Source organism: Leptonychotes weddellii, chromosome 16 (genome assembly GCF_054177405.1).
Source record: "Leptonychotes weddellii isolate Sample4059 chromosome 16, ASM5417740v2, whole genome shotgun sequence".
Classification (NCBI taxonomy): domain Eukaryota; kingdom Metazoa; phylum Chordata; class Mammalia; order Carnivora; family Phocidae; genus Leptonychotes; species Leptonychotes weddellii.
Window position 1 is genome coordinate 42,933,100 of NC_138384.1, and position 15,055 is coordinate 42,948,154.

At 46.2% G+C, this 15,055-nt stretch overlaps 1 protein-coding gene across 1 annotated transcript in view; it reads right to left on the minus strand.

Moving 5' to 3' along the window:
* Positions 1–1,963: 1,963 nt before the first annotated feature.
* CEACAM20 (CEA cell adhesion molecule 20) overlaps positions 1,964–15,055 on the minus strand; it is a 35,158-nt gene continuing 22,066 nt past the window's right edge. The window contains exons 2-8 of the mRNA XM_081807902.1: positions 13,324–13,602; positions 10,724–10,838; positions 10,432–10,517; positions 9,613–9,701; positions 9,219–9,254; positions 8,607–8,729; positions 1,964–4,177 (exon numbers count right to left, since the gene is read on the minus strand). Coding sequence (XP_081664028.1) covers positions 4,130–4,177; positions 8,607–8,729; positions 9,219–9,254; positions 9,613–9,701; positions 10,432–10,517; positions 10,724–10,838; positions 13,324–13,602 — 776 coding nt within the window. The 3' untranslated portion in view covers positions 1,964–4,129. The remainder of the gene's footprint in view (positions 4,178–8,606; positions 8,730–9,218; positions 9,255–9,612; positions 9,702–10,431; positions 10,518–10,723; positions 10,839–13,323; positions 13,603–15,055) is intronic.

Genomic DNA, 15,055 nt, shown 5'->3' on the forward strand with positions numbered 1-15,055 from the left:
GGCTCTTACTTTGAGGATTCCCCTGGATTCCAGCCATCTAGTCTTTAGGCAGATGTCACTTTGTCATAAGGCATTCCCCCATCAACCGTTGTAAACTCGCAAACAAACCCTTCACTCCCCACGTACTCCCTGCTTCCCTCATCTTTATTCTCTAGAGAACTTTTCACTAACAATCATATGTTGTAGGTATTTATTTGGTCTGTTACCTGATTTCACCACTAGACTCTCAACTCCATGAAGGAAAGGATTTGTATCCACCTTGATCAGTGCCGTATCCCCAGCATCCTAGGGTACCTGGCACATAATAGATGCTCAGTAAATACTTGGTTTTGAATAAAGGTTCTTGGCCCTTTGTTAAACACCTTAACATCTCGTTAATTGGTGCAATCACCCTGTGAGAAAACAGTGATGTTTATTTCCGCCCCACCAGGGAGAAGCTGATAATTGGAGCCCTGCTGTATGAAAATATGGCATTTTAAAGGTTTTCTTTTTTATTGCTGTCAAAATACTCCTGTAGTTTTCTTCACATAACTTCTAACTTTTAACAACAAATTATTGCTATTTGAAATGTAATCTCTACCCCCCAAATTTCTTATGATTGGTTATTGTGGTTCATTTTTTATTTTTTTAAAGATTTTTACTTATTTGAGAGCATGCACGTGCACACGCGCGTGCGAGAAAGTGAGAGAGAGAGAGAGGCAGACTCCCTGCTTAGCAGAGAGCCCAACACGGGGCTCGATCCCTGGACCCCAAGGTCATGACCTGAGCTGAAGGTAGATGCTTAACTGACTGAGCCACCCTGGCGCCCCCGAAATGTTAGGAATTCTTACAGTATTTCCTTTGATACTCTTGGCTTTTCTAGTGAGACAATCATCTACAGATAATTATTTCATCTCTTCCTTGCCAATATTTTTAACCAGATATTTCCTTGCATTTGGATTGTGTCGGCTATCATTTTCACAACAGTATCAGTAGAAGTGACATTCTTGCTTGTGTTCTCTTTTTAATGGGCATCCCTCTAACGTTGAGGGTTAAATATAGTTGTTTTTTAAATTGAAGTAGGCAACTTACTGGGTTTTTTTAACTTTTTGTTACATAAATTTCTAGCATGAAAGTAGAGAGACTAGTTAAAGGGCACCCCCTTTGGCCTGTCATGCAACTTAATTTTCCACTGGATCTTTTCTCATCTCTAGCCCCACCTGTGCTTTCCAGTGTCCTCCTCCTCCAGTGGTTTTGAAGCAAATCCTACACATTATTTCATTTCATCTGTAAGTGTTTCAGTATGTGCTCGAAAAACAGGGACTGGTTTTAAAAACAAAACTTCAGTACAAAATAGATATGCATCATGGGGCACCTGGGTGGCTCAGTCGGTTGAGCATCCAACTCTTGATTTCAGCTCAGGTCTTGATCTCAGGGTCATGGGATCCAGCCTCAGATCTGGCTCCACGCCCAGTGGAGATCCTCTCTCTCCCTCTGCCCCTCCCCACCCACTAGGATGCTCTCTCTCTCTCAAAAAAAGATAAGCGTCATACCGTTAGGCACAGAGAACGCAAAATTACTATGATTAGCAGATATGATTACAAACCACAAGACCCAAGAGAATTAACTAAAAGAAGTGAACATCAAAGAGAGGCTAGAAAGGCATCGAATGTGAAGCAGATAATGGTAAATATTTATGTACCACTCTGTGCCAGGTACTGCTGTAACATCCTTATAAACGTTTCTCACTTAGTCCTCATAGTAATTCATACAAGGTTGGACTGTTATTTCCATTTTACGGAAGATGACATTGAGGCCCAGAGGTGTTAAGTAACTTACCCTGGATTGTATTGTGAGGGCAGAGCTGGGATTGAGTCCAAGAAGTCTGATGCTAGAGTTCATGATCTTAACTCTTACATTATATTGCCCCTTGCCCACCTATCAATATCTTTCCTCTACATAAGCAATACTAAGTTTGCAAACAAGACAGGACAGTTTATATTTATTCATAAGAGAAGCAAAAAAAAAAGGAAGCATAAGAAGAAATCTTCAAAACCCCAATGAGAGACATAAAAGACATAGAATTGCCATACAAGCTGTGTTGTAAAGATGTAAAATATTGCAGAATGATCTACAGATTCAGTATGCAAATATGACAAAATCATGATGGGATGCTTTGACCATGAGCTCATCTTCCCCTTTTTTCTGTACTTTTTCCATTTTTTTTAAATGTAAGATATTCAGACATTAACACATTAGTAATATATGATTTAAAACTGACTTCGCCTTTTGTTTGCTCTTCTTTTCTTCTTCTTTCAAAATGAACAAGATGGTAAGTTTTACTTCCAGGAGCACCCAAATCCTGACCTAACCTGAATGTTACAGAGACTTCAGAAGAGTTACTACTGAGGAACAGGAACTCATTCTAGGGAGATGCTCATCAAACCCGCTGGTTTCTCTATCAGCCAAGTTTCATATTGAGGTTCTATTGGCCAGGATTTGGGTGAGGACACAACACGTACTGAGAAACAAGAAGGTCATGAATCCATTTGCTCTAAATGCTGGATGATAAAGGCAAGAGTCACTAGAGGGGGAGTATAACCTGTCCCTGGGATACTGGGGGATGGCAGGTTCTTGGCAGTGGGGAGGAAAAAAGACAGTCCTTTTCCTTTGCTCAAGCCTCTTCTCAAACTATAAACATTGGAGGGACCCAAGGCTTAGTTATTAGCCCCTAGTCTTCTCTGTCTTTATCCACTTTCTTTGCAATCTGTAGGGGAACGGGTTAACTCAACAGGTGTAGGGTATTCAAACCCAAGAAGGGCCTATTTCCATGACTAGCTCTTGGTTAGCTTCTAGGAACTGAGCTCTTGTAATGTTCTATCTGATAAAGGGTTTTTGCAGGCCTGAGGCCTTGAGCCATGCTGTACCAGCTTGTCCATAGTTTATACAAACAACATACTCTATGGTGAACACCAACTTTTCTTCTATAGGGGTCTGGAGCTTCAGTGACAGATCAGTCTTACAGTATATGCCCATGTGACTGACTTCCTATAAAAACCCTGAACACTCAGGTTCAGGGTGAGCTTCCCAGGTTGGCAACCCTTCAAAAGTGTTGTCATACATCATTGCTGGGGAATTCTCCGGTGACTCTACTGAGAAAGGATGCTGGAAGTTTGCGTGTAGTGTCCTCCAGACTTCACCCCATGCACCTTTCCCTTTGCTGACTTTATTCTCTCTCTTTTTGCTATAATAAACCACAACCATGAGTATAACAACTTCTGGGTCCTTTGAATCCTTCTAGCAAATCATTGAGCCTGAGGCTGGTCTTGGAGAACCCTGACACAAGATCTCCTACAGCCTCATAACTTTAAACCCCACCAACAACTCCCAGATGTTTATCTCTCCCACCCTGTTCTATCTAGACATTTATGAACAACTGCCTGTTTTATTCTCCAGCTAATCTATTTTTGACATGCCTAAAGCAAATTCTTGATTTTCCTTCTTTATCCCGAATGTGCTCCTCCCTCATCGTTGCCTCAGAAAGTGGCCAGCCAGTCATCCAGGTGCTCTGGCCAGAAAGGAGTCCTTGACTCCTCACTCTGTCTTCACCAAATCTGACTCTCACCACCTCCACCCGCAAATCCCTTGGGATTCTAAGCATCTTGCATCTGCTCCTCCCCCAGGTGCCTCAGTCTCTCATGTCATTCTGTTTTTTCCTGTCATCTTCTCTTAATAGCTCCTTGTCTCTCATCCTCTGCCATGCTTTGAAAAGACTGGCCCCTGTATACATCCCCTGCTCATCTCTGGCTGGCTCACACCCCCACACCCGGCTGCTGTGTCCATCCCCAGTGTTTGCCCATCCTTGTGATACAGCTATAGCATCTGCAGCTGCTGGGTCTCGAACCTTGGCCCGCTAATTCTGGGTCACTTTCTCCCTGTCTTTATTGCTTTTAAAGAAACATGAATCAAAAGCCCAAGATTTGGTGGGAGCTAGGGTCCAGAGCTTGAAAAACACATTAAAACAGAATGTCACAAGGTCTACAAAGAGAATGGCTGGAATATAACAGGCACCCAACAAATTTCACTGAATATGTGATTGAGCATGATTCCTCCAGGATTTCTGGAGAAAGGAAGTCTGCTTCCGTTAGACTCAGGGGTTGATTTGGCAGTAAATGCTGTGTTCTGGATTCACAAGCACCTGTTACACAAAGAGAAAAGATGAGTTCCATTTTCTGGGCAGGCCTTTCTGGTCTACTTGCTATATTTAGTCCAAGGCCCAGGTACTCTGGCACTGTTCTCCATCCTTGGAAATTCCAAAGATCTTTCTCCTATATCACTGCACTTCAGTCATGTTGGCACCTCTGTGTTCCTATAATGGCCCATATGCTTCCTTACCACAGAGGACACACTCTAAAGTGTCCCCCATAATCCTCACCTCCTGGTATTCATGCCCTTATGTCATCCCCTTCCCTTGAGGGCAAGACCTGTGACTTGCACCTAACCAGTAGAATATGGCAAAATGGCAGGATGTGCATGATGGCAGGTATTGATTCTGTTACGTAAGATTGCAACTTCTGTCTTGGCTTTGAAAAAGTAAGATGCAATGGTGTGAGCTGCCTATGGAGAGGGCCACATGGCAAAGGACTGAAGGCAGCCTCCAGCTGACAGCCAATAAGAACCTGAGGCCCTTGTTATGACAGCCTGCAAGGAACTGAAGGCTGCCAGATAACCACGTGAGCTTGGAAGTGGCTCCTTCCCCAGTCAAGCCTCAGATGAGACCTGAGCCTGGGCCAACAGCTTGATTACAGCCTTGCAGAAGGCCCATCTAAGCGGTGCTTGGACTCCGGACAGAACCTTTGAGACAGTAACATATGCTGTGCTAAGCTGCTACATTTGTGGTAATTTGTTATGCAGCAACAGATTATAACACACCCACCTCCGAGCCTTTTCACTTAATGTCCCTCGACTTGGAATGCTCCACTCCATATCCTTTCCAAGGTTTGTTCCTTCTCATCCCTCCAGAATGTAGCACACATTCAGTTTGGTGACCCAACACTCTTCCCCATATCTTATCCCTTGTCTACTTCTATTGACAAGGCTAGGAAACATAATACCTCACTCTCTCTTTGCAACAAGGAATACCATGTGACAGAATTCTGGCCAAGGAGATAGAAGAGGAATTTCCTTAAGTGAGACTTCTAGGAAGAGCTTTTGCTTTATTGATAAAAGGGAACAAATGTAGCTCTCCTCCCCAGACCCTGATGAAGAGAGGGACCTAAAAGGCTGATTGTACCAGTTCATAGCTGACTGAAGAGCTGACAAGCCTAAACACAATCCATACGGTGGCCTGAGCCAGTCTGATTCTCCTCTGTAGAATTTGAACCTGGAAACTCTTAAATAGTAAAAGAGGATGGTGTTACATGTAATTTGAAGTTATAGAGGAATAGTGACCAGGAAGCTTGCATAGGAATTCAATCTGGACTGAGAACAATGGAGCAAATTCATTGCTCAGCAATGATGAGCAACTGCATAAGAGAGAAAAGCTTCCTGATAACATTCCAGTCCTTGGACACCCACACATCATTTCTGAAATTGAGTTATCTGAGATTCCCCAGTGTTCTCTCAATTACTTTCAGAGGGTTTGTCCTTTTATTAAAATCCCTGACTATGGAGGCGCCTGGCTGGCTTAGTTGGTAGAGCATGAGACTCTTGATCTTGGGGTCATGAGTTCAAGCCCCACATTGGGTGTGGAGCCTACTTTAAAAAAAGATAATGTTTAAAATCCCTGACTATGATATATAAGACATTCACGCCTTTTGAGGATGGTTCATCTGTCAATTAGGCTACCGCCAGCCACCCTCCAATATACCCTCCACAGTAACTGGTCTGCCCTCCGGAAGAACAGGGAACACATTTGTTTCTCTACTGAAAGGCAGGACTTCAGACACTAAATTATTGGAGTTCTGTGTCTCTAAACTTTCTCTTTTCCAAATCTGTCCTGGCCTCCCTCTTTTGCCTCCTAAAAGTCTGAATGGTCACTGACTCCTTCAGAGGATACTGTCTAAAGTCCATCCCTGGGCATGGAGTAATCTGACTAGTTCTGAACGTGGAAGTTATCACTTGTGTTTTCTGAAATAACTTCACTAATCCTTAGAACCAGGAAGCCATTACCTGAGTTATCTCAACTTCCAGCGGGAAGCTCAGCTTCCCATTTACCTGAATGAGCTAATAGCTTTCTTCCTTTTGCGTGATAAAACTGATGATGCTTTTTTTTTTTTTAATTTGACTACCAGGAAAGTCAAAGACAAATGAGAAATATAGGGACAGATACTATTGTAGGTCCAGCAGATTAACTTTCTTATCCATGCCTTGACTTGCTGCTATTATTAAAAGTATTTTCCTAATTGTGGTTCCTATTTGTAATTTAGCACCATTATATAGGGCGGTATATAAGCTTGCTGTGAATCGCCTCAAGTCCCCCATGGGAGAAATGCAGAGAGGTAAATATGGAAAAAAAATTAGAAAAGGAAACAAATCAAAAGGGATAGATGGTTATCAATGCACTGAAAGGGGTGGGAATGGAGAGAAATAAAATATGGAACAGAAACTGAAGTCAGGGAGAGGAAAGGAATAAATGGCAAAGGGTCCGAAAAAATGTAAATGAAAGAAATGGAATAAATAGAAAAATCGGGGGTGCCTGGGTGGCTCAGTCGGTTAAGCATCTGCCTTTGGCTCAGGTCATAATCCTGGGGTCCTGGGATCAAGTCCCAAGTCGGGCTCCCTGCTCAGCAGGGGGTCTGCTTCTCCCTCTCCATCTGACCCTCCCCCCCTGCTCGTGCTCACTTTCTCTCTCTCTCTCAAATAAATAAATAAAATCTTTAAAAAATAATAAATAGAAAAATAATAGTGGAAAGGAATGAAAAGGAAAAGAATGAAGTAAAATAAGCTGGTGTGGAAAGGAGAGGAATGACATGGAGCATAGGATTAGAACTGAATGGACAAGAATGTCAGGGGAAGGCATCCGAGGAGAGGAAAAGAAGGCAAGTGACAAAAAAGTAATATGACAAAGGGCAACTGGGAGTTCAGGAATGGCAATACAGGAATGAAACTGGAGCGCTGCAGAATCTAGGATGAAGAGATGGAGTTGAATGCAGCTCATGCAGTGGCATGGAAGGGAAGGAACGGAAGGAGAGGACCAGAAAGCAGGGAGCTAAATGGGAAGGAAAGTAGCACGGGCTGTGGAAGGGAATATGACGGGAGAGAAGGAAGGGAGCATGGGATGGGATCCGATGGAGGAGGAGTGGAAGAGGACAGAATGGATGGGCATGGGAAACAGTGAATAGAATTGAGCAGAAGAGGGAGGCACAATGGAAAGGAAATGGAGGGAGAAGAAGGAAAGAAGTGGAAGGGAAAGGAAGAGAGTGGGGAGGTACTGTATGGAGGGAGAAGAAAGGGAATGCTCTGGAATGAAATGAAAGCCAGGTGTATGGCACTGTGTAAACAGGGATACTGAACAGAAAGGAGTGGGATGGGGGGAGCCAGAATGTGTAGGATGGAAGGGATGAACCAAGGGGAGTTAAAGGGAAAAAATAAAAATGAAGAAAATGCAATAGAAATGAGTGGGAAAGAATAGAACAGACATAAGGAAGAGATGGAAAGGAATGGAATGGGATGACACAAGAGGAAAAGAAGGAATTTTATGGAAAGAAACAAAAGAAATGGAGTGTGGAGGGATGGAGTGGAATGGACGTAAATAGTATGGCAAGCAAATGGTTGGAATAAAGTGGGGGAAAAAATGGAGTAAAGCTTGGGTGGCTCAGTCAGTTGAGTGTCCAACTCTTGGTTTCCGTTCAGGTGGTGATCTCAGGGCTGTGAGATTGAGCCCCGCGTTGGGCTCTGCACCCAGCAGTGCTGGGGGGTGTCTGCTGGAGATTCTCTCCCTCTGCCCCTCCCCCGCTCAAGCTCTTGGGGATGTTCTCAAAAAAAAAAAAATGGAGTAAAGTGAAATGGATAGAAAGGAAATGGGTGGTGTAAGAGTGCCCACAATACTGACTCCATCTTGTTCAAGTCTGTGAGATGACCTTGCAGGGGGCTACGTGTTCCAGGCCCCTTGCAGGTGAGGGTATGCCCCCACCGAATAGGGGAAGGCTTGTTCTGGTCTTCCCTAAAGTTGTTCAGATAACTGGTAGAGATAACATAGTTTCTTCTGGTGTACAGGTGGTGGCAAGAGGTCTGTTAAGCGTTAGACCCTGTGAATTCACTCTATAAATTCTGTTGGCTAAGATCAGGACTTTATGGAGAATTGCTGCACTGCAGCAATTTGTTCTCTGGTCTCAGAGTGCCTTCTCAATTTGGGGGATACATTCCTGCCCCTCCTCCACCTTCTAACAGGTGGGGTGAAAATAAGTGTGATGGAAACATGGAACAGAGTAAAATCGAGTGGACTGGAAAGGAACCGAATGAAATGAAGTAGAACAGGATAGGATGGAATGAAAGGAATGGAACTGAAAAATAATGAAGGGAAAATTCTCTTGATAGTTTATCCTACAGACTTTTCAGCAAGGAGGAAGAAGCAGGTTGGTGACAGCTCTCAACCTGTCCAAAGATTCAGGGTGGCATAAAATTACCTCATAGCTTGACTCTGGGTTTCCTTTTGGTAGAGTGGGGGCCAATGGATCCAATGCAACTTTGGGCATTGGTTTTCTGGGGCCATGATAATAGTTCCTGGAGTTTGCTGATGGTGGATCCTTCTGCAGGTGAATGGAGAGATCGGTTAGGGACCACGGGAACAGATTGCCTTAAAATTACAGAAAGTGCCAGCCTGCAATCTTCAGTAATCCCCGAGAGGAATAGGTTTCACTAAGTCCTTACAAAGAATCAGAAGTGGATGTAAGTTTAGGATCCAGAGCCAAGCCCTGCTCTAGAATTCTGTCATTTCACCTGGCTATCTTTGCAACCTCCACCCCAAAACATCCTTTGCACCCAGCATGTGCTAGCTAGTGCCATCTCGTTTACAAGCCAATTCAGAGCCCTGGAGGTAAAAGGAACACAGTAGGAGCCAGAGACCTAGAATCTGATCCAGCTGCCTCTGAGGCCTTGGGCCACTTTCTCCTCATCCCTGGCCTTGCAATGTACAATGAAGATTTATACAGGATGGTTTCTCAGACTTGTCAAACACAACGTTCTGATTGTATTCCCACTGCAGCTTTTTAAAATCAAACCCAGCAGGGCCAACATACCTCATAAAACTGCTCTGAGGGGTCTGGTGGCAGCACCTGGGGGAAAAGAAAGTAGTGAAGAGGTCATGGGCTTGGGATGGGGACCATTCCCAGAAATTCTCAGAAACAGTTTTGGCCTCAGAGGCAGTTACATCCCTCCTGATTCCCAGAGGAGCTCAAGGCATTGTTGAAGGGCAAGAAAACAAGGAGAAGAGATGGAAAGCCAGGGAGGATCTTGGGATCTCCAGAGAAGGCAGGGGAGGAGGTGCAGAGAGACTAAAACTAACACTGGGTATCCTCAAGAGAACACGCCTCACTCCCCAACCCAAGAGGTGGGACTGGAACGGCCCTGCTGGGCTGGGGAAGGACCAGATAGTCAGGGGAGCAGGAAGAGTCCCTCTGGAGCACTGCTCACCTTTTTGGCTCCAGCCTGTCCTTGAGGTTCAGGTAAGTTGGCATATATGGGCCTTGGACAGTCTAGAGAAAGGGAATGCCAGCCTGGGGCTGGAGTTAGGAAGAGATGTGAGGGAAGGGGCTGTTTCTCCAGGTCACGCCTATCCCCAGAAAGGTAGTGGCAGAAACCTACCTTCCTTCCTTCCTCCCCAGGACTCCCCATTACATCTCTAGTGACCCTGACCTGGAAATATCCTGGAAATCTAGTTCTGCATTAGATAAGGCTGTTTGATAAGATGGATGAGGACAGAAATCTAAGACCTAGCCCCAGTGGGCCCTCTGTAGTGTGGAGTTTATCCTTTCTCCTTCCTGGGTGTGGATTTCCTCTCTGCAAAACTGAGCTGGATTGGACAGTCTCTAGGGCTTCCATTTCCGGGGGGGAGGGTATCCTTCCAGAATCCTAGCCCAGAGATGTCAAAAATGTTTTCATTTTGCCTTGTCAGCTCCCATCCATCAGTAGAGCATGCATGAAGCACTGTGCTGAGGTGGGTTATAAGGCTGACTTTGGGTTCAGCAGGGATGAGTGTTGTGATTGATTCTCTCTTCCTACAGCAATCAACTAGCAAAGTTTTCCGAGGGTGAGGAAGGAGAGAATGGCAATCTATTTTTTCCCTATTTTTTGCGGTGGCTGTTGGAACAGGCAGAACTCCTCAGAGTTCTCGGCTCCAATCTCATCCATGATCACTGGTGGCAAAGCTGGGAGCAGAGGCCCAGGCTCCCAGGATCAGCCCCTTCCCCAACCCCCACTGCTGCCCTGGGCATCAGCTATGAGGTCACTTACTGGAACAGGACTCTGCATGGGGCCCCTCCGCAGAGGTGGGTGTTGCTCCCTCCTGGATGGGGTCCTCTGCTTTTTTCCTTGAGAACCTGAAACCCCAAATCCCTCATTCCTCTGCCTCCAGTCCTTGCCATCTTCACAGGCCCTACCCATCTCCCACATCCATTCTTGGGCATTGTCCCAACCCCCCTGAGTTCCCCAGTTGCTACAGGCACAGCTCAGCACCATGGTCAGCAACACTTCGGCCAGGCAGGCCCCCTGCAGGCCACGTCCCTTACCCCATTCCCAGCTTTACCGTCTGGCATTTCTGTTGTAGAGGAAATAGCCCAGCCCTGTGGATAGGGCAATGACAGTCAAGATCCCCAGAGCAATGCCAGCAATGACTCTTGCAGACAGGGATGACCTGGGACCTGGGCAAGGAGAAAGAGTCAGGACCCTAGTCTGACACACCCTCATGCCTGCCCCTGTCCCCATTCCCAAGCTGTGGCTTTATCTTTACTGTCACTTGATGAACATGTGTTTTCCAGTCACCAGGAGGCAGCATTTTGTGGTATTAATAGCATCATTTCTGTTGTCAAATGGCCTATTCATATCTCAGCTGTGTGACTTTGACCATGCTACTTAACCTCTCTGTGCTTCAGTTGTCTCCTCTGTAAGACAGGGATAATAGTGGTTGCTGAAAAGATTCAGCGTAAGAGTATTCGTGTTCAAAATATGGAATGTTCAACATGCTCAAGATAGGACAATATTTAGACCCATGGAAAGCGATCAGTAAATGTTGGTGGGATGACAATACTGCTTGGGATAATGGATCAAATATGGCTTTCAGAGGAAAGGGCTTTGAAAACCAGAAACCTGGCTTTCCCCCATTTTCCTCCTCATTTTCATACCCGAGTCACCTTTGACTCTCTGGGGCCCTGGGACCACGGACAAGCGACATCCCCTTCTGAGTCTGATTTCCTCATCTGTAAAGTGAGGGAAATGGTACCCACCACACTATGATGATGTGAAGATGAAATGAGATCGTGAATGTTCATGCTGCACACACCACAGGTGATTGATTAATAAATAGCAGCTGTAATCATTAACATGGGCCTGTGTTTTCCCATCCAGCTTCTGCCCAGAAGCCTTCCCAAAGGGGTGAAGTCCAGCCACAGGGATTAGGAAGGCAGCCATGAGGATCAGGGGTGAGAGGAAGGAGCTCTCTGATTTGGAGGGGCAGGAGGGGGCCTCCAGGATGTGTTGGGGGTTCTTAGTTTCATTCTTTGAGCCTTCATTTCTTTCTATGTCAAACAAGCATAGCCATTCATAACCCTATAGGCTTTGAGGGCATTAAGTGAGATCCCACATAGGAGTAAGAGCACCATGCCTGACACAGAGTCAGTACTTGATAAAAGACCAGGATATGATCTGATGATGACGATGATGATAGAAGCTGCCATCCACCAAGCTCTAAGCTCCAAGAGCCCATCATACATGATCTCGTTCAAATCCTACAACACCCCCATGACCATCAACCGTATTCACTGCTTCCTCCTCTGAGCCTCTGTTTCTCCATTCATCAAATGGTCTTAACGAGACCAGAGTTGTTTTGAAGATTAAATTAGGTAGTTTGGGAATGTGCCTAGGGTCCTCCCCTCGGTGACAACTAAGAACAGGACTCCTGAGGAGGCCAGCCTGGTTTCAAACCCTAGGACGGGTCTCAGTCTCTCCTACACAACAGAGATGCCAGGAGGCCTCACTCAGAGCTGGCTGGCAGTGGGCACCCAAGAAGTGTTTGCTGATACTGTATGTGGAAAGGTTTGTTTCGGGCATTCAGCATAGGCTCAATAAAGAATAATTTTATTTGTTTAATAAACACAATATGCCCGGCACTGCCATTAAAACCTTACAAATGGGGGCGCCTGGGTGGCTCAGTTGGTTAAGCGACTGCCTTCGGCTCAGGTCATGATCCTGGAGTCCCGGGATCGAGCCCCATATCAGGCTCCTTGCTCGGCAGGGGGTCTGCTTCTCCCTCTGACCCCCCCCATGTGCTCTCTCTCTCATTCTCTCTCTCAAATAAATAAATAAAATCTTTAAAAAAAAAAAACCTTACAAATGTTGGTTAATTTTTAATGACCCTATGATATAAGCACAACTATTACTTTTTTTACCCACAAGGAATCAGAGGTCCAGAGAGGTTAAGCAACATGCCCAAGATCACACAGCCAATAAGCATTAGAGCTGGGATACAAAACTCTGGCTAATAGCGACACCGTGCTGCCCTCTCAATAACTCAAGATAGAAATACAGGGACTCGCTGCCAGTCACACCAAGCTGTTACTAATATAATTCCTATAATTAGGGGCACCTGGGTGGCTCAGTCAGTTAAGCATCTGCCTTCAGCTCGGGTAATGATCTCAGGGTCCCGGGATCGAGCCCCATGTCAGGCTCCCTGCTCAGCGGGAAGTCTACTTCTCCCTCTCCCTTTGCCCTTCCCCCTGCTTGCTTGTGCTCTCTCTCTCTCTTTCTCGCTCTCTCAAATAGAATCTTTAAAATATATATAATTCCTATAATTAATATAATTCCTACCAGTTCACTCCTTCGCTCATTGACTATCTCCCTGACTCACTGTGCTTCTAAACAACTCTGGAAGGTAAGGCATCACAACCCCCATTTCCAGGTAAAAAAAAAAACAAAAACCTGAGGCTCCGAGCAGCCTGGAGGGTTTTCCAGGGCACACAGCTAGGAAGGAGAGGTTCTAGCTCCCAAGCATTACAGGCTGGGATTCGGCAGCTCCAGATTGGGAACCCGCCCCACACAGTACACTTGTTGTCACACTAGAAGACTAGATAGTGAGGCTGGCATCAGGGAAAGCCGTTTGGACCCCAGGGGAAGGGACACTGAGGCACTTACCTACCACTCTGACCAGGACGGAGGCAGAGCGGGCCAGGTGGGTCAGCGGGTTGGAGGCCGTGCAGTTGTAGATGCCCTGGTGTTCCCAGGTCAGGGCCCCGATGATTAAGTGCTTGCCCATATACACAGTGGTGGAGTGTTCAAGGGTCCAGTGAAACCTGGCGCCCGGCTGGGACTCCGCCTGACACTGCAGGGTCAGGATGGAGTTGAGCTCCGCCTTGATGGTGCTGACCACTCCGGACGCTGCCCCTCTGGTGATGTCCACTCGATCAGGGCCGTCTGTGTGCAAAGCCAAACATCCAGCACCCACCCTCCACTGCCGAGTTTTCCTGTTCTGCCCGCCCTGCTTCCACACTGGAAGCTTTACCCCTTCCCCCCTACCCCTTCTTGATTCTAACTAACAGAATTCTAGGTTATAGCCTGGAGAACAAAGGCTCTTCTAACCCACAGTTGAAAGGAATCTCGGCAAGATGTTCCCTTTTCCTCCTTAGCTGCCAAGCAGGCAGACTGTAGTTCACAGCATGGAGGGGAGAAACCCAAAGCAAAACAACATCAAAATAAAAAACAAACCCCCTGCCCTTGCAAAAGCGAGCTCTCACCAAGGAGCCTCATAACGCATCCAGGCTTCCCAAATTGTTGCTGTGTCCTGTGAACATAGCCCCACGCTTCCAAAAACTTTACCATTCTGATGGACTTCCTTACTGAAGAGCAAATGGCCCTGTTGCAATATTTAAATTTACATCCATGTATTCTCCAAAGTAGAGACACTTTCAGAGTTCCCTCCTAAAGCCAGAAGGAGGTCATTGGCACTTGGCCCTCCTCCCACAAACGTGAAGGAAACAAACGAAATGGCTGTTGAGTTTTCCATGCTAACCAAGGGCTGAGTCTTTGTCTTATTTAAATTAACGTGAACTACTGGAAAGAAGGACGCAAAGAGTCTCTAGTTGGGACACTCCGGGAAAGGAGGAAAATCCTGGCCTCATCCCCTCCTAGGTATCCTTTGATATTCTCCCCATCCAAACCCCATGGCCACAGGATCCCTCAGGGTCTTCCCATCCCGGTGTCAAATCCTCCACACAGCAGCCAGAGCGGCTCCCTAAGTACAAACTTGACACTATCCCTCCCATGCTCAGAGCCCTCCATGGCTCCCCAGTACCCTTAGGACAAAGGCCATGGCTGAAGAGCTCATTCACAATCTTGCCCTTGCAGACCCCTCCAGCCTCACCTCTCACCTCTCCACACCTCCCACTCTCGATTCAGAAATAAGATCCTACTCGGATGTTCCATCTTTATCATGTTTCCTCTTACTTCAGAGCCTTCACACATTCTCTTCCTTCTCTGGAATGCTCTTCTCTTCCCTGAGTCTGCTCTACCTAGCTAACTTACTCGTCCTCTGGATCTCATGGAAGACACCCCCTCTCATGATGAGCCTTCCCACATCCCCCAGACCGGTGGGGGCTTCCTTTGGGTTCCCCAAATCCTGTCGTCTCATGGCAGCACTCTTGATGCTGTATTTTTTTCTTTTTCTTTTTCTTTTTTTTTTTTAAAGATTATTTATTTATTTATTAGAGAGTGAGCAGGAGAGAAACAGCATGAGAGGGGAGAGGGTCAGAGGGAGAAGCAGGCTCCCCGCTGAGCCGGGAGCCCGATGTGGGACTCGATCCCAGGACCCTGGGGATCATGACCTGAGCTGAAGGCAGTCGCTTAACCAACTGAGCCACCCAGGCGCCCA